This window comes from Cornus florida, unplaced genomic scaffold, assembly GCF_030987335.1.
Source record: "Cornus florida cultivar Cherokee Brave unplaced genomic scaffold, ASM3098733v1 CherokeeBrave_3.0.0_Hap2_Chr04, whole genome shotgun sequence".
Taxonomy (NCBI): domain Eukaryota; kingdom Viridiplantae; phylum Streptophyta; class Magnoliopsida; order Cornales; family Cornaceae; genus Cornus; species Cornus florida.
Window position 1 is genome coordinate 101449790 of NW_026775574.1, and position 19848 is coordinate 101469637.

General features: G+C 37.5%; 1 protein-coding gene across 1 annotated transcript; it reads right to left on the minus strand.

The window, feature by feature from the left end:
- Positions 1-225: 225 nt before the first annotated feature.
- Positions 226-6295, minus strand: LOC132304265 (uncharacterized). Its single transcript, XM_059801858.1, has 9 exons — positions 6051-6295; positions 5757-5869; positions 2965-3083; positions 2754-2851; positions 1814-1901; positions 1600-1734; positions 1390-1498; positions 870-994; positions 226-699 (listed from the first exon to the last, which is right to left on the minus strand). The coding sequence occupies exons 1-9, from the start codon at positions 6110-6112 to the stop codon at positions 655-657; spliced, it is 894 nt and encodes a 297-aa protein (XP_059657841.1). The 5' UTR covers positions 6113-6295; the 3' UTR covers positions 226-654.
- Between the last annotated feature and the right edge of the window lie 13553 nt (positions 6296-19848).

Sequence of the window (19848 nt, forward strand, 5' to 3'; positions counted from 1 at the left end):
CACAACCAGATTTCTGAAATTGTCATTCAACCTCAGTAAAGCTCTGTATATGTATTCTTTAATCACTTATTTAAAGTCCCCATTCAAGTTCCTCTATAGCTCTTCATAAAACATCATTCAAGAATGGGGCTTTAAATAACCATCATACCACCATCCAGCTACTTTAACCGATCACAGTAGACTCAAGAACTGTTCAAGTTCACTTCTACGAAGAACAAAAAAAAGGAAAAAAATAAAATACGAAAATATGATTACCTGTGAGATTTTTCAGGTACACATGCAAAAAACTGCAATGTAACTGCACACACACGATATATAATTATACAAGGTAAAAAACTGCATTGTTGTTTTGTTGCTGCTATCAAGAGTAAGTAGGGATCAGCACGCGCTGTGATGAAGACGGCAGAGACAGGGAGGGGATAAACGAATGAGTTCTATAAGGGTAAGAGAAACAGAAATGAAAAGGCTTCGATAAAAATCAAATTTTAACAGAACAGTATCTTTGGACTAAAATCGAAATGATAAACACTAAAATGTCTTTCCTTTGTTCTTTCCCACGCGTGTTCTGAGAGAAAGTGAAGCCCACAGTCTACCTCATGCATATATTAGAAGATAATTGCCGCCATCTGCTCTACAGATACAACATACAGTCTCTTATTGAGCTGCTGTTTGTCTTTCATTAGTATCTTCATGCTCAACCTAACAATAAAAAATTTAATTGAGATATTAGCATAGAGATGTAATTGTGAAACCAGACAATGGTAGAAATTAAGACAGAAACGAATGAACTTGCATTGCCAATTCAAATAGAAACGAAGGAAAATGCATAGCACATCACTTGAAGTAACATATAATGTGTTTATTTTTACCTCAACAAGAACCCTTGCTCTCTTATTCAATTTGGCACCTGCGTCATCTTTCTCGAGCTTTCTTAGAGCTAAAGCAGAATCTCTTCTCACTCTCTTCTGGTGAATTGTTACTGTCTCTTCGTCATCTACATCCATTCCAATTGCAATATTAGTTTTCAACACTAGAAGGCAAATTTCTTATTTATTAAATTTTCTAACAAAAACACAAAGGACATTTTAACCATGTATAGTAAGCAAGTGATTCATAACGGTAAAATATAAAAGAAATATTTACGAATTCCCTCGTTCAATTTACATTTTGTATCACCAGTTCTGCTAAAGCCCGCAACCCATTGTAAAATTCTGATGACCAATAAATATATGTTCAACTAATAGACATAAGAGATTGTATGAGTCAACAGATTGATGTATGCATGTGCATACAAACATGAACTTGACCATTATCATCATCTGCTTTAGAAGATATCATCAGAGTATTTGCATGAAATTACATGATACAAAGTATCTTGTAAGCACTTACCATTATCATCATCAGCGGGCGACTCATCAATCGCAAGACCTCCAAAATCTTCCATATCATCTTCCTCTTCAAGTTCTTCATAGCCTTCAACATATTCTATCTCAGGCTCCTGGTTTCCAATAAAAAACAGTAAAACTGATCATTTTCCATATTTTCCAACTCTGACAATAATATGTCAAAAGAAGTAACAATGATTTCCTATAACGATACCTCCTCATCTTCGTCTTCACTGGCAGCCTCAAGTCCTTCCATGTCAAGAACTTTATTGTATTCTTCTACAGGGTAATTATATATGTCACCATAAACTCCCTTCTTAAGGCGTTCAAGCAATTCCTTTTCAATACTCTGGCAAAATATCAAGCGTGTCAGTGAGGCTATGGAGAATATAGATGCTTTGCACAACAGCATTAGGCAAGAATATGACCTTATCCAAAACTGCTGCTTTTTCAGCTTTTTCCTCTCTCCTGGCCTCTCTTTTTTTCTCTTTCCTAGGCGTTGTCATTATCTTTTCCCTGTGAGACAACAAAAAAAATGGTCGATACAACACATTAAAGGTGGAAAGGAAAATTGTTCAGCATAAAGATTGTAACTACACTACATGCCTCTGAACACAAGCAATATGATGACTTGTGTGAACAAAGTACTGCTTGGTTAGGTAGGGCATCAGCTATATTTACCGTGAATATAAACTGTCAAAGTTAATACAATGATATTCTAATGCAAGTCATCACAAGTGTCAACAATTTCTAGGCATAAACAATGATCCACATCTTCCAGATTTCATTCATGAAGGAAAAGTTCAGAGCAGAGAAGATGTGCTCAGGATATTTATTGGTTTGAGGCATCTCATAAAAATATGAAATATAAGAGCAGAGTACCACTCTGTCAAGCAGGAACTACCTTAGCAATGTATGTTTGCTATGGAACCAACCACTTTCTCTAGCAGACAAGGTTTCATTACTAGGAAAAGCAATATACAACTAGTTTCTATCATCTTGTTTCACAAGACGCCAGTAGATACCCCTCAAATATAAATATTCAGTTAATGTTCATGTAGCAAATAAAGAATTCATGCCAAGGCCTTAGCCCAAGTGGTATCTCCTCCTTCCAAATGAAAGGTTGAGGGTTTGAGTCCCCGGTGGGGGACAAACGGGTGCATGTGAGACTTACCAACCAAAAAATAAAAAAGAGAAAGAATTCATCATAACACACAAAAAGCAAGTAAGAAGCTGCAGACACACATTTCTTGTCAATGTACCGCTAACAATGGTGTAAAAACAATTATCTAACAACCTCTAAACATGATTGTCTACCCTGAAGATGGTGGAAGAAAAGGGAATAAATGAGAGAAAATATGTCCGTACCTTGTTTTCAGAGCAAGTTTCCTCATGCGTATCCGCATCTGTGTCATTTTTGTCAATCGTTGTTTTATTTTGTGTACAAGTAACTTAGGCCAGTACATCTGTCAATTCAAAAGAGGGAAAAACACTAAGAAGTTAAACATCCTTAACACAAGGAACAATATGAATCAATTGAAACAGTATCAGACTGCTAAAACACGCTAGATTTCAATACCAAATGTTCATCAATCTTTTCAAAGGCCTTCTCATAATTTCTCGGCAATATAACTCTTTCCCACAAATTGTTTGGCATATGAGCCCTTTCTATAGTTTTCATATATAAATAGAAGAATCCTGCAGATAATAAGAATATCAAATGATTAGATATGATGAATAGAAAAAAAATGTTACATAAAATGCTGAACACAACATATACATAAATCATTAACTGGAGTGATGGCCAGCGTAAGATCCATCAAAATAACCAACAACTAAACTGTTACTATATTTTCCCCCAAAAAGTCCTTTCCACGCTATCGTGCAAAAGGGAACCCTTGCTCTTTATGGACTCAAATCCTTGACAAATTCACTAGTACAGTCAATAAAACTTTTGTTTTCCTTTGAAAAAAATTATAACACCCCTGTGCAACTGTGCAAGGCTGAAAGGCAACCTGTTAAGGCAGTACAGGAAACCCAATACTAGAGGATATGGTACAGCAGTCTCAAACCTAAGCTTCTTCTTGCCAAATTGGTGGGGTGGAGTAATACTCCAATCCTTTTCAATATAAAATAGCAAAAAAATGGTCTATATCAATTTAAAACTGAAAATTTTGAGCCACAAAAGTATATCTTGAAAAATCTTGCACAGAGACTGATTAAAAAGTTGTAAAGCCTAGACAAAGACCAAATCTTCTTTTACCATACAAAAATGACTATCAAGACGAAACAACCTCCCTTTAATTACAATTTAAAAATGATTATATAAAAGCTTGTTCAACTTTTGTTTGATCCAGAGAGAAGAGTAGAAGACAAATAAAAATTACACTGCTAACGTAATTTCCGTTTCCGTCATTTCTAAATCTTCCCCCTAGGAACACCTGAGTGTGATTGATGGTGGAAACAGAAGAGAGAAGAAAGGCAAAATAGACTAGATTCTTTATTTAGACAGTGAAAAGTCGCTCCCATTGAGATAGATGAGAACTCAAGAAAATCTACCCAATCTCACTATATCTTGCTCCTCTTATATAACCATGTCAGTAGGAAACTTCAAAAGGGCTTCCCAATGTGAGAATTAGTAGTTATTATAACCTCTAAACAAGAACTAATTTTGTGCTGGTAAATAAATTGCTTTCTCGTGAGCTAGAAAGGACCAAGTTAGTCTAATGGGTAGTGGTGGCCTTGCATGGAGAAATTAGTTTGGCATGCTGAGGGACAAATTCTTTGGTAGTTATGGTTGAAAAATAAAAATTAAATAAATAAACTGCTAAATTGGTTAAAATCGAACTGTAACTTCTTTTTTTTTTTTGACAAGTTAAATAGAACTGAACTTCTTGGGAAGTATAAAGGATAGCATGAGCATTCAGCAAATTGCTTGGAAGGAGTATAATCAACCAAAGCACTTACAAACCCTAAAAAGATGGCCACTTAAAATTCTGCAGGTGTAAGTTAATGTCTAGTCTTAAATATGCATGGACTCTTCAAAAGTAGGGAGTCTAGGAGAAGTACCTGTGTCGGACAAAAATTACACGGACAAGGGTACAGTATATGTGTCCGACACTTTTGGTTGGATATATGTCATAAAATCCAATTTCATTTTATTATTGTTTTAAAATGAGTGAAACGCCTATATCGGACACTACCTTATATAAAGACATTATTTTTTCCTAGAAAACAAATGATTATATTGCAGTGTCCTTTTGTTTTCGAATTTGACACGTCCGATGCTTGGATATATACCCACCCCCTACACATGTAACATAAGTTTGGATAAATTGCTGAACAAATCAACCAATTTTGAAAATGACCTACAAACCTCACAGTTTTTGTAACCTGCAATGTATGCCACAAAATGGTCTATTACATGTTAGGAATGTATTTTCAATGTATCTCTAACTTATCCTTAGTGTAGCCTAGTCTAAACCTAACTTATCCTTGGCCTAGCCTAACTTTAGTCAACATGTGTCCCACATGCAACCACTTACATTCCATGTACAACTGATCCTGCACAATGTAGTCCTGTCACAAACAATGTACTTAATGTATCCTCGTGCATATGCAATGAACATAGTTGTAATTTTCTTTTTGTTTGTCCAACTGAATTTGCAGTGTAATGTACTTTATCAGTCTCTAATACAAAGGTTATTGCCTACATCCCAACGGTCCCCTAATCATCGAAACTACTGCAGTCATTACAAGGATAATGTTTGCTTACTCAGAACACCCTTTGAGCCCAGGTGAACTTTGGCCACACAAAGACCAAGCCTTCAAATAATTTTTTATTGTTGTTTTACGTCTAACTGATATTACTAATCTTCATATGGTTCTCTGAATGATCATGAAAGGAAAACGCAGAGAGATTGATAGAAAGAGAGCATATCATTATTTAGGAATGAACAATACATCAAAGTTAATGACGAATTCCATGACTATTTATTATCTATAATATATTGGCTAGTGCATTAACACATGCATGATTCATGGGAATCTATCTCTCTTTATGTCTTGAAAATGCAAGTGAGAAGTCAAGGGCTTGTGAAGACAACAATTTATGGACACTATTCATGCAAAATAAACTCTTCCTCACCAACTGCGCACTTTCTTCTCTGTAACTACCAATTTCAAGAAATTAACAAAGAGACCATAGCCAAGTGCCAATCTCTCAAGTAACAATCTGGGAACAACAACAACGAAGTCTAACAACAAAGAAGATTTATTGAAGTTCTAATCTTCTAATCAGCAAAAGAGTCTAAATCGTCACCATTTCTCACAGAATACAATGAACAAGCAAAAGAGAAGAGAAACTAATACCCTTTTCATCCTCTTGAATTGTTGCGTAACGACTGTTGGCGAGAGGGCAAGAGCTCCGATTACAAAGACCGGTAACATTATACGGGTTCCGGCAGAAATTCCCCGTCGTGATTCTAATATTAACACAGAAACCAATCAATCCAAACCACACCACCCACAATGGACACGAAATGACCCATCAAAATGAATCGAATTGAAATCAAAACAAAGCATTAAAATGTTCAGATTATTCGAGAATGAATCAAATAGAAAGCAAAAGAAAGCGTGAATTGAATTGAGATTACTGGAACTTACTTGGTCATGAAACTGCAGTGGTTGTGTCTGATGACCTGCCATATAACCTCATCGTGTTGCATCTTCAAATTATGCTTCTTACTTTGGTTATCGGTTTATGGATTGAAATGGGGTCGGACGTTTTAACTTTTAGGGCTTATTGTTTGGGGATTTAGAGTTTATGGGCACTTGATGGTAAGAGAGGCTCAGAGCGATGACGAACTGCGACGAAGGTTTTAGGTTTAGGATCGCAGTCACTATGGTGTCGATTTATTAATTTATTTTCTTTTTCCCCGACAAATTAACTAGCACGTGCACTTGGACAACGTAAATTGATTGATTTTAATCCAACAAGTAAATTTGGTTAAATCGGTGTAATTTATAGTTTAAAGGTTGTAAAAATTTGGACAAATTCACATTAAATCATAAATTTATGCAATTATGCATAAATCACCTTTTCTAACCTTAATTCCATTTACACATGTGAAACATATTACTAAAAAGACATTGGTGCTACACAACATGCGTAAATTTTTTTTTAGTTTTACACATTTGTTTTTCGCGGTGAGTTATGATGAGAACGAATCACCTTAAAGGTCAAGTCAAAGAGTACCTTAAAGGTGTCATCCTAATAAAGTAGAAGCGTTTTGAAAAATTGTAAATATAAAAATATATAAAATAGATAATATTTACACGAGTTGATTTATAAAAAAAAATTATTTAAATGTTAATTTATCCTCTAAGTACAAACCAAAATTAATTTATACTGAATTGATCAAAATGGTTCTTAAATATGGTTTAATTGGATCCATTTGTGAGGTTCTATTTCAATTTTCAATGAAACTTTTGAATCAATTTCATGTGCATCAACCAATTTGATAACCAATTTGATATCCTGCCGGTATACCAAACTAAATTGACTACTATAAAAAGAAAAATGAAAAATGTTTCAATTCAAAATATGTATCATTGTATAACGACCCGAACTCGAGAGTCCGAATTACTAACCGGGTCTTTACCCAAACCCGAGATCAACTAGGGACTGTGCAGTCATTCCCAAAGTTAAGATGTAATTAGTACACCCCACAGATCCTTCTACTACGCAGTGGTGGAATGACCCAAATCATAAAGGTCCAATGCATGGGTATTAGAAAACCCTTAAAAGATTGTTATGAAATGAAAGGAAGAAAGAGAAAATACCGACTAGACTACCCCTGTGTGGAAGTCAACTAACCCCTAGTAGACTACGCCTGTATGATAGTCAACTAACCCCCAGTAAACTACGCCTGTATAGTAGTCAACTAACCCACAAAGAATACCCGATGGGAAAGAAATAATCACCTGACAACATTAATAATATACATCCCATGTCATCCTCATCAATGAAATTAACCAAAATAACCCATAGTCATCCCATTCATCCCAATATACCAACATAATTATAACATGCTTCCATGGCCACACAAAAAATACATCAAATTGCTGTCTAAAATACGAGTACATTGTCAAGTTACAACAATAAAACAATTACATAGGTTTTCTGAAAACTTTACAAAAGAGATATCATAATACAAATTGGCCAATAATAGATCTTTTCTAGTCCCGTTCATGCCCGTGGAAGATCAACATCTACCAACTCAACCCCGTGACCTGAAAAATGTAAAGAAGTAAACACAACGACTCAGTAGAGATTGCCTAAATGGCATCTCCTCAAACAAAGTAAATAACCACATGTCTTCCAGACAATGAATAGGGAAAAGAGTTAGGGATCATGCGAGAGATTCACAAACAACACTTCCACTTTTCCGAATAACCATCATATCATTCAATGCAAAATAATGCATAAAATGCCCAATGCACACCCACGTCACACCACACCCTCGTGTATCTACACATCACATCCACGCTTTCGTGTACCCACACATCACATCCCTCAACCCACACAATTCTCCTCCGCTTATAAACCCACTATGACATGCGTATAGAATGCTTCAATTTCATTTGTTCAATAATCAACATACTTTCATAACATAATTAACATTTTTAACATGCTATAACATTTAAGGATCATCTAGCACATGTCTAACCAAAAACATCACAACAACCATGAGTAAAAAAAATGAATAAATCATCACATAGCAACTGAATAGCATGCCACTTGCAATTTATACACAAGATAAACATTTAATCACGTAAATCATCTCAATTCAGCAATTCAAGTGCAAGCCAAAACCCTAAAATTTAATCATACATTTTAGGCATCAATTGACATGTTAAAGAGGGGCAAAAACATCTAATTAATTACTAAATTCAAGGAAATTGACAGTTAGACAATTCTACCTCAATTTGAAGCAAAAGCCTCAATTTTTGAAATCCACCAAAGTCACCCAATTCCAACTTTGCTCTAATCAATTTGTAGATCTCGTTGAGCTCGTGAACTTTGTCTTCAATGGCAAAGTCAAATTTCCAATGAAATTGTGTAAATCTAGCTTTGAAATGGATAAAAAAAATATATACATATATAAAGCTTAGAGAGAGAAACTGCCGCAGCTAGAAAGAATGGTCTGGTTGGTGACCTTTTGGTCACCTAAAATGACTATGTCAATTGTCAGTCCCACGTGGTTAAATAAAAATCTTTTTAACATTTACATATATATATATATATATATATATATATATATATACACACACACACACACACACACACACACACACACATATATATACATACACTAACCACATTACAACCAATCATTTAACACATAGCCATATAAAATACCTTAAATAATAATGGATGACATGTAACAGCTCCGAAAAATAATTCTCGTACACAACAATACTCGTTGCGGGTCCCGCCTGACCCGAAAATTGAAAAATACCAAAATAACAACCAATACATTTCGAAGAGTTCTGAACTCAAGGAAATGTCCCTACTAACTCCCGGACCCATCCGGCACACCCACGGTGTCCGGCACGCAAAATGAGACAAGACGAAAACACCCCCGAAAAATCAAAAAAATCCTAAAAAAATGGTAAAAATCGGAAACATTACATTCTCCCCAACTTCAAAAGATTTCATCCCCGAAATCAACCCGCCTTACAAGCGAAGGACGAAAGGATGCAAAAAGTTCTCCACGCAACACACTAGACTAAAAATCTCAACACAAAAAATCCTACGTCCCATGTCACTCGCAATCCTATGTTTGTGACCCAACGCAACCTCGACCAAACAGTAACCATAACCACACATAATCTCATCCCCCACAACAACTAACTGAACGAAAAAGGCACCGTAGTGCCTAACAAAACTCTCTACCATCACCTACAAGCACACGAGGCACAAGCCCCCAACCAAAATCCATGACCTCACCGAAGCCTAACCACAGAGAACCATTAGGATTGTCATCCTTCTAACTAGAACATACCACTAGTTAATACTAAACCCGCAACGACAACCTCAGTCAACCCACACGAATACAAGCATCATGAAAAGAACCTTTCAATCCAAGTCACCACAATACTGAACCATCCACTCTCGCACATGAGATCAAGGGAAAACACTCAACCCTAGTCAAAACCAATCCGACATATAAAATTGCACTAACGCGGTTCACACGAGACATTTCACCAGAAAACTGTTAAATCCTATACACGGTAGGTCCAACCAGCAGCGCCTCACACATAATCCACGCTAAACGCCCTAAGGTCCACAAAACAGTAGTTACAAAACCTCTCAACGAACCAATATGCGAGCTCAACTCAAGATCCCAAAGAAACTCTGAAAACCATCTCTGATGACAACTGCCTTCAATAGCTATATAATAGCTAAACACCTATGACTGAAATCGAGAAAACCATCCAACTTGTCAAATTTACCATCAGGTACGCGGGAAAATAACCTATTAGCATAGCTCAAGGATCAACTGATCCAACAACTGAAACTATTTGGACACGTAGTCCCGTACCGAGTATACCACTATCCACGACAAGTGACCTAAACGCACACAAAGAATACCATCAACTCCAAGTGAGACTCACTCTAAAAATAGGATCGTACTACCACATGTACGCAATGCACAACACCGTACTCCGACTGTCACTAGGCATACTAAAATATATGATTATTGACCTTTGACCCGACATTGTGTTAAGGAAAGACTAACTCAGAAAAATGGTTGGCCAGACCATTCCCGTCGTCGATCCGACCTCAACACCAACATCGTTCTTGTCTTCAGGTCTAATCCTCAAGTATACGTACATACAAATCTCTAATCACAACACACAGTCTAACCATCCTCACTACATAAGTCGCATCACGATTGCTAGATACCACTGCTAGCCCGAAGACCCTAAGAAAACGTACACCGGTAAACAAGTCGCATCTCATGCCGTATCGATCACAACCACTCGGAACGAATCCTACAAAACCAGGGATTTCACCTCCTACCGTGGAGGTAAGTTGAACGATCTAGATCAAACCCTCACTTAGAATTCTTAACAAATAGAGAACTCTAAAAAGTTCTTTCGCCCATTGACACGCACAACTCCTATGTGGAGATACAAACTCACAGACAACAAAGTCCTTGCCAGGACCAAACCAAGAAGAAGGAAAATCAAGTCCCTCCACCGCAACAGAATTGAACACGCGCCTATCGATACTTTGCATACGATATGCCAAGAAGAAGGAACTAAACAGAGACGAAACAACTCGATCTGCAACTCTTGCACCTAACACCCATACGTAATAGAGAACAGTGCCCCTTCCCAAAACACTAGGGCTAGACAACTGTGATGTTTCTAATTTTTACCATTTTTCATTTTTCTGGAAATTTTGTCATTGCAAGGGTATTTTCGTCTTTTGCCCTTTTTTTGTACCAGACACTATGGAGTGTGCCTGTTGTGTCCGACAGTTGTCTGGGGCATTTCATTGAGTTCAGAACTCTTTAAAATGCGAGGGTGATCATTTTGGTTTTTTTTTCAGTTTTTCGGACCGGACAGACCCGTGTGGGGCCCGTTACCGGAACTGTTGCTTACGGAGATTTTAGTTGGGTCCATTTGCATCATATTTATTTATTTATTTATTGTGTTTTAGGTGATTGTAAATTAAATGTGTATGCATATATGTATGTGGTGCAAAATAAGAATAAAAGAAAAAGGAAAAATGAAAAGAAATTGGTGGGACCCACCACCATTTTTAAGTGGTCATAAGACCACACCCTTGCTCCTAATTCTCTCTATCTCTCCCGCATGTTTCTCTCTCTCCCTCTCAATTCTCCATTTTTTTTGTTTTTTTCTACAACTTCAACTTTAGATCTTTCTCTCATCAATTGGAGATTTTGAGTGTCGTTTGCGGCAAATCGAAGAGCTTGTTGAGGACTACACATTGATAAAAGCAATTCATACTTTTGGCCACCCTAGGATTTTCAAAATCTAGGGCTTGGAATTGGGGGTTTTGTAATTCTTGAGGTAGGGGTTTTCTAATTCACATTTTCTTGAGCTTTTGTGAATTAATTACCTTAAATTGTGGTTAGCATGGTTAATCTTGTAGAAATTTCATGCTATATTGTGTATATGTTGTACCAAAGTTGTGACTATGTGTTGTTTGGTCTATATGATGATGAACCATGCTTAATTGATGATTAATTGTGCTCCTTGTACCTTTGTTGCTAAAATTTATGACTTGAAAGTGTGAACTATGCTATAGAAATTTTGCAAATCATGTGATTATGTGTTAGTTAAAATTATATGGAAGATCATGCCTAATTGATAATATTATTTACCTATGGTGTGGAAAATGTTAGATGTTGTGATATGGAAGCATGTTATTTATTTTTTTGAGATTTCCTCAAGGCTTGTTGTATGAAGTTGTTGATTTGTATAGGATGGAAATTATATGCATTGGCATGATTGTGTTAAGCATGATGCATTCATGCATTCCATTGGGAAAGAAAATGGGAAAATGTTTTGAAGAGTAAAAAATGGGAACTTGCTTTCTTTGGGAAATTATTTTGAAAAGTGTTGCAAAAACCCGAACGCCTAGGAGGTGCCTAGTGGTCCATGGTGTTAAAGATGTTTTGAAAAGTATTATGAAAACCGGGCGCCTAGGAACGCCTAGTGGTCCATGGTATTAATGTAACCTAAAGGGAGGTTGAACTACCTGTGATAACCCGAATTCTTCTGATTTTAAATTTATATTTATCTCATAATTTTTAGTTGTTAGAGATTGATTATTTAATTTTTATTGGTGACTTTGGGTTATTAATATTTTGTTCTTTAGCATTTATTTTAATAAATTATTTTTAGTTGTGGTATGGTGGTTATTATATATATATTTGTGTGTGTGTGTGTGTGTGTGTGTGTGTGTGTGTTGATGGAAATGGGTTGCTGCCGAGAGTTGGGGGGTTGAGAAAGCAATTGTGACATGTGGGTTCTGATGGAGTAAGATTTTGGTATTGGAATGATGTGAAGATATGGAAGAAGCATTATTATTTTTGACTTATTATATTTGATATTATATATCTATATATATATATATATATATATATATATATATTGTATTCTGCCAAAGGGAGCTTGAAGACTTTGTGGCCAATAAAGCTTTTCGGCTTCATTTCCTTCACGTGGGCTTATTGGGTGAGATTGTATTCCTTGTCTGTGAAATGAAAAGAATTGAAAAGGGTGGGAAAGGTGATTGTGATGTGCACGTGGGTCCTACTAGGATTTGTTGGACAAAAATTTCTTAGGCTTTATTTTGTTCACGTGGGTGTGGTCAAGAAAAGAAAGAAGCAGTTGGTGAAATGATGACAAAAGATAAAGATGGGGTGGTGGGGTCCACTATGATGATTTCTTTTGACTATTGCAATTTGATAATGGTACGGTGTAGTGTGAATTATGTGTACAATTTGCTAATATATTAGGTGCATTCTTGTGACTTGGTGAGCAAACAAAGATAGTAAAGTTGAGACAGAAAGAGTGAGCTGAGAAGAGTGAGCAGACAGAGGGCCGCGAGTTGCAGATGTAACTAGAGCTTTGAGGCTTTGATGATTTAGTGAGGATATTATTTTACAGTGTAGGGTTCTCTATACCTTGAATGGCATGAGGAGGTTTTGATTAAATGTTTTATGAAATGTTTTGATTAAATGCATATTTATTTTGTCTATATACTCACATGATTATGTATGTTTTGTGAAACTGTTTTATTAAACCTCCATGAGATTCTTGTTATGGTTTTTCCTACTGGGACTTTTGTCTCACCACCCTCCAGTTTCAGGTACCAAAGATGGACGGGGATCGTAGAGATGGGCTTAGGTTGAAGAGTTGGCGTTGCAGGATTTATTTTATTTACTGGAGAATTTTTGTATATTTGAGGAAATTGATTTTTGTATAAAAGAGAGGGCAATTTTTCTGATCCTGGGTGTATTTTGATGTATTTGTATATGAATAAATGGAGGATTTTATTGGAATTGTCGGGTCGTGACAAAATGGTATCAGAGCCGTACCCAGCCGGAAGTGTGGGTATAGTGATGATGTAGACGGGTGTGAGTGGGCGAGTGTGTAGCACTGGTGAGCTACCACTTGTAGCTGGGTGTGTGTGGGCGGATGGCGTTCACCGGCCGCTATTGTGATGTTTAGTTGGTGTGGTTGGGCAAGTAGCCCAGATTTGTTGTTTTTTTAGTGGGTGGGCGGGTGACGCATCGACTAGCTACCACAACGGTTACGGAATGTGTGAGCGGGTGACTAGCACTGTCAGCTACCACAACGTCCTATATATCATTATATCTCACATCGCCTGGGGTAAGGATTTGGATTTTGGTTTTGTGGTTGTTGGTATATTCGGGTTTACGAACTGTTGGATCTGAATTTCGAGGACGAAATTCTTTTTAAGTGGTGGAGATTGTGATAACCCGAATTCTTCTGATTTTAAATTTATATTTATCTCATAATTTTTAGTTGTTAGAGATTGATTATTTAATTTTTATTGGTGACTTTGGGTTATTAGTATTTTGTTCTTTAGCATTTATTTTAATAAATTATTTTTAGTTGTGGTATGGTGGTTATTATATATATATTTATGTGTGTGTGTGTGTGTGTGTGTGTGTTGATGGAAATAGGTGACTGCCGAGAGTTGGGGGGTTGAGAAAGCAATTGTGACATGTGGGTTCTGATGGAGTAAGATTTTGGTATTGGAATGATGTGAAGATATGGAAGAAGCATTATTATTTTTGACTTATTATATTTGATATTATATATATATATATATATATATATATATATATTGTATTCTGCCAAAGGGAGCTTGAAGACTTTGTGGCCAATAAAGCTTTTCGGCTTCATTTCCTTCACGTGGGCTTATTGGGTGAGATTGTATTCCTTGTCTATGAAATGAAAAGAATTGAAAAGGGTGGGAAAGGTGATTGTGATGTGCACGTGGGTCCTACTAGGATTTGTTGGACAAAAATTTCTTAGGCCTTATTTTGTTCACGTGGGTGTGGTCAAGAAAAGAAAGAAGCAGTTGGTGAAATGATAACAAAAGTTAAAGATGGGGTGGTGGGGTCCACTATGATGATATCTTTTGACTATTGCAATTTGATAATGGTACGGTGTAATGTGAATTGTGTGTACAATTTGCCAATATATTGGGTGCATTCTTGGGACTTGGTGAGCAAACAGAGATAGTAAAGTTGAGACAGAGAGAGTGAGCCGAGAAGAGTGAGCAGACAGAGGGCCGCGAGTTGCAGATGTGGCTGGAGCTTTGAGGCTTTGATGATTTAGTGAGAATATTATTTTACAGTGTAGAGTTCTCTATACCTTGAATGGCATAGGGAGGTTTTGATTAAATGCTTTATGAAATGTTTTGATTAAATGCATATTTATTTTGTCTATATACTCACATGATTATGTATGTTTTGTGAAACTGTTTTATTAAACCTCCATGAGATTCTTGTTATGGTTTTTCCTACTGGGACTTTTGTCTCACCACCCTCTAGTTTCAGGTACCGAAGATGGACGGGGATCGTAGAGACGGGCTTAGGATGAAGAGTTGGCGTTGCAGGATTTATTTTATTTATTGGAGAATTTTTGTATATTTGAGGAAATTGATTTTTGTATAAAAGAGAGGGCAATTTTTCTGATCCTGGGTATATTTTGATGTATTTGTATATGAATAAATGGGGGATTTTATTGGAATTGTCGGGTCGTGACACTACCTATACCATACGACACCATGGAGGTGCCTGTGGTCGGGCATTGCTAGCCAACCCTCTCCTCGTGATGCCATAGAGGTGCAATAAGTCGGGTTGCATTAACGATTTGATGCAATGGAATGGTTTTGTTCGGAATTGGGGAGTGACATGAGCATGGCATTGCACTTCATTGGCATACATGGTGTAATTGTGACTTGGATGACAATGGTGTTTATAATGAATGTTGTGGTTATGGTTTATATCCCCGGAGTTGCATGATCCCGTTCTCTTTTGCTCTATTCATTATTTGGATTCACGGGGTCACAAGAGGTGTGTCTTAGGCACTACCTACTGAGCAATATGCTCACCCCATTATATTTAACATTTTTCAGGGCACGACAATATAGCGATGGACGATAACCCACCACCAGTGTAGACGGGTTGAAGGACTTGGACTTCTTAGTGTTTAATAATTATTTTACTCCTTTTGTTGTAAATGATATTAGAGGACATTTGGTATCTCTTACATGTTTAGGAATGGTCTTGAGACCATTCAGTTGTAATTTGTGGTCTCATTATGAATTCAATACCCTTGTAAGGCCTTAAGGCCATATTTTCGATGTATGGCGGATTTGCTTGATTTAAATGATGTATCGGACTCATGTATAGCTTTATTTGATTTAGTACTACTTAGTTGTGTTAGTTTTGTCATCAAATGGAAGAATTGGGACAGGTTTAGGTTTTGTGTAAGGTCACCAAAGGACCAAAGTGGTGCCAAGGGGCATAAGACTTCAATTTTAGGCTACAGAGGGCGAATTTGAGGTTCTAGGCATCTTGAACCGGTTCAGCCCCATTGAACCGGTTCAAGGGGGGTTTTAGGTTCAAGAATGAGCATTCTTCCCATCTTGAATCGGTTCAAGTCCTCCAGTGGGTCAATTTTGCATTGACAGCTTTGAGCACCATATTTCGAATGATCATAACTCCTTCGTTTCGAACCCAAATAGGGTCATTCTTAAGTCAATTTTCAAGGATTTTGAGTTAGCTTTCCAATGATACCAACTTCATCCCCAAATTCCATTCATATTGAGAGTTTTGATTATTTTAGTAGAGTAGTGTCAGAAATTGCATTGAACCGGTAAGGGTACTTTTGGGAAATCACATTCAATGATCATAGAACCTCTTCAAATGTCATGAAATGATTAAGAATGACTATTTTAAACCTTATTTGATTAGTTTAAGGGTGGATTACCCTCCCACATTGTAAAATGACCAATTTGCCCTTAGTGTGTCATTGGGTTTGGTTAAGGACCCGGTTAGCGATCCGGACCCCCAGTTTGGGTCGTTACAACAACGACTCCTAAGACATCGTGTCCCATCCTACCCAAAGAAGAACCTTTTAAGCAAAAATCTATGCCCTTCATTCATAAAAACAACTAGGTGATGCTGACCACTACCTCAATAACCTTTAGAGTAATATGGCTATAACCTTTCTATCATTAATCCATCATTAAAACCATTACATGAGAGCTCAACTGTTCACAAAATACACATCATTATCTAATAAAACTGTTTGGAATACTCATAGTCATACACATACATCACTGCTTTAATACATAACAGTCACAACTGATACATCATTACAACTTAAAACCCATACAAAATATTTCGAATTATATCCTGCCCTAAGGACTCACACTAAGCATCATTAACATCATCCAGTCCGGAACCACACTACGGGATATGTCCACCATCCTGACACAGATGAACCCGACACTGCACAAAGTGTACAGACACCTGTCCAAACTCACGGGTAGCCCCCGTTACCAGAACAACAGTGTGCAAGCATCTCCTGTTACACCTAATCTCGCAGGTATCCCCCGCTACAGAACTCACAGGTATCCCCTGTTACAAAACTCACAGGTATCCCTCGTTACAATAGTCACAAGTAGCCCCCCTTATTACACCAGACTCACAGGTATCACCCGTTACGACACAACACAACTCACAAGTAGCCCCCGTTACAACACGACACGACGCACTAGCAACAGCATGACAAGACGCACATATGACAATGCGACATGACTCCCAATTAACTATGCAACACGACTTACAGACGACCATGCAACACGACTCATAGATAACCATACAACACGACTCACAAATGTCTCCCGTTACAACACAAACCGACTCATAGGTATCCTCCGTTACAACACAAGACGGCTCACAGGTGTCCCCCGTTACAATCGACATGACTCACAGCTATCCCCCGTTACAACACAGTCATAGGTAACCCCCATTACAAAACTCACAAGTAGCTCCCGTTACATCTAGCACAACTGTGCACAAGCATCTGCCCGATTTCACAGGTATCCCCCATTACGGAAGAATCAATCATAGTAATATCTCATCTCCTTTGTGGACAATCCCTCTTCATGTGGCCCGGCTGACCACACCGAAAATAAACTCCAGAACTAGGTCTATCAAGAGGATACTCCGCCTTGCGGTGTCCTGGTTGTCTACAATGGTAACACACCAAACTCGTCTTAGAGGACCCTGAAGAAACACTAACAATAGGAGTAACACCAGCCGTCCGCTGCTCTTGAGAAAACAATGAAGCATCTATGTGCCTCTTCTTATCCTGATTCCCGGAAGAAGTACCCATACTCGTACCTCATCCCTGAGGACCCACAATACCACTCATTTCTTGCCAATCTTTGGCTTCGGCTTCTACCATCAGTGCTCTCGTAACCGCTTCTGAATAATTCTTTAATCCCAAAAATCTCACCCCGACCTAATAAAACAATTTAGGCTATACATAAACCGCCATGTCTTCTCTTCTTCGTTCCCTAACACATTTGTAGCGAAATGTGAGAGAGAAGTAAACTTGTTCTCATACTCTGTCACTGACATGTCACCTTGCTCAAGTCCGTCAAACTACATCCTCAATTCTCGTCTCTTACTCTACGGGAAATACTAATCAAAGAAAAGACTTTTGAATGCATCCCAACTCATATTGTCAATGTCATGCACGCTACTCATGGTCTTCCACCATACTGCCGCGTTGCTAACAAACTTATATGTAGCTAAAATGATCTTCAATCGATCATCAAGCGCGACTATTGTCCTGAAATGCTTTTCAACTTCATCTAACCAATCGTCCGCTACCAACGGATCTGGACCTCCCTCAAATGTTATTTTCATTAGTTTATTAAACTGGAGCAAGTACCTAAGGTTCCGCTCCATATCTGTCTCTTGTGGCTGAATAGCCGATTGTAGTACCACTTGAGGAGCTGTGGTACTTGCTAAATTCTGAAAGGTTGAGGATACATCCCTTGCTAATAAGACATTGTCCTCCGGTATTTGTGGATTATCATCCGCCTCTCTATCTCGGCCCTCTCCCACTGAAACCCTCTCTGGTTGGGATGCCCTTCACCTGCTCGCTCCCCAACTTCATCTGGATCGATCAGGTCATGTAGTCTTTAAGCGCGGTACTACAAAAGTAACTATATGATCAAAACAAGGATACACGAAGTAACTCAATCCACGACCTACGATGATCACATTATTCATTCGATAAGAACGAAAACATTGACAAGCATAGGAATGGACAAACACCTCACATACGTAAGTTAAAACCTTTCGTAACTCAACATACAATACTGGCCCGGACACTCATACCCGTCAACAACAAAACCAACAAGCTGCGCATACATCCATTCCTTAGTGGATCAACGACCACAACATGGATCTAACACATGCAACTACATCCTAAAACAAGATCATATCTAGCATGTTCAATTACTTGCGATAAAAACTTATACAACATGTTTTTAACAATAATAACACTTAACAATTAAATATGCGGTCAATCAAGCATGTTTTCATCAATAATAAACAATTAACCACGTAGAAAATCGAGCATGTTTTAAACAATTTAATCATTTCATTAATCATACAAATAATTTCACGTAAGCATCTGACAAATAGGCATGCTTTCACATTAATCGAATAACAGCTTAAAAACAATAAATACCTTATCATTTAGCATGCTAAAATTTAATCATTGCTTCAAAATTCGTATAACAACAATTCATGATTTTTAACTAGGTAAAAACTAACCACATATGCATGCAACACCATTAACCCAAATTCTAACTCCTCTAGGTCAACCCTACCCGTCGTCCTTAGGTTTTCGAACCTAAAACTCTGATACCAAATTTGTAACGATCCGAACCCGAGGGTCCGAATTGTTAACCGTGTCCTTACCCAAACCCGAGATCATCTAGGGGCTGTGCGGTCATTTCTAAGGTTAAGATGTAATTAGTTTACCCCACAGATCCTTCTACTACACCATGGTGGAATGACCCAAATCATAAAGGTCCAATACATGGGTACTATGAAACCCTTAAAAGATTGCCATGAAATGAAAGAAAGAAAGGGAAAATACCCAGTAGACTACCCCTGTGTGGTAGTCAACTAAACCTTAGTAGACTACGCCTATATGGTAGTCAACTAACCCCTAATAGACTACGCCTGTATGGTAGTCAACTAACCTCCAGTAGACTACCCGATGGGAAAAAAATAATCACCTGGCAACATTAATAATATACATCCCGTGTCATCCTCATCAATGAAAT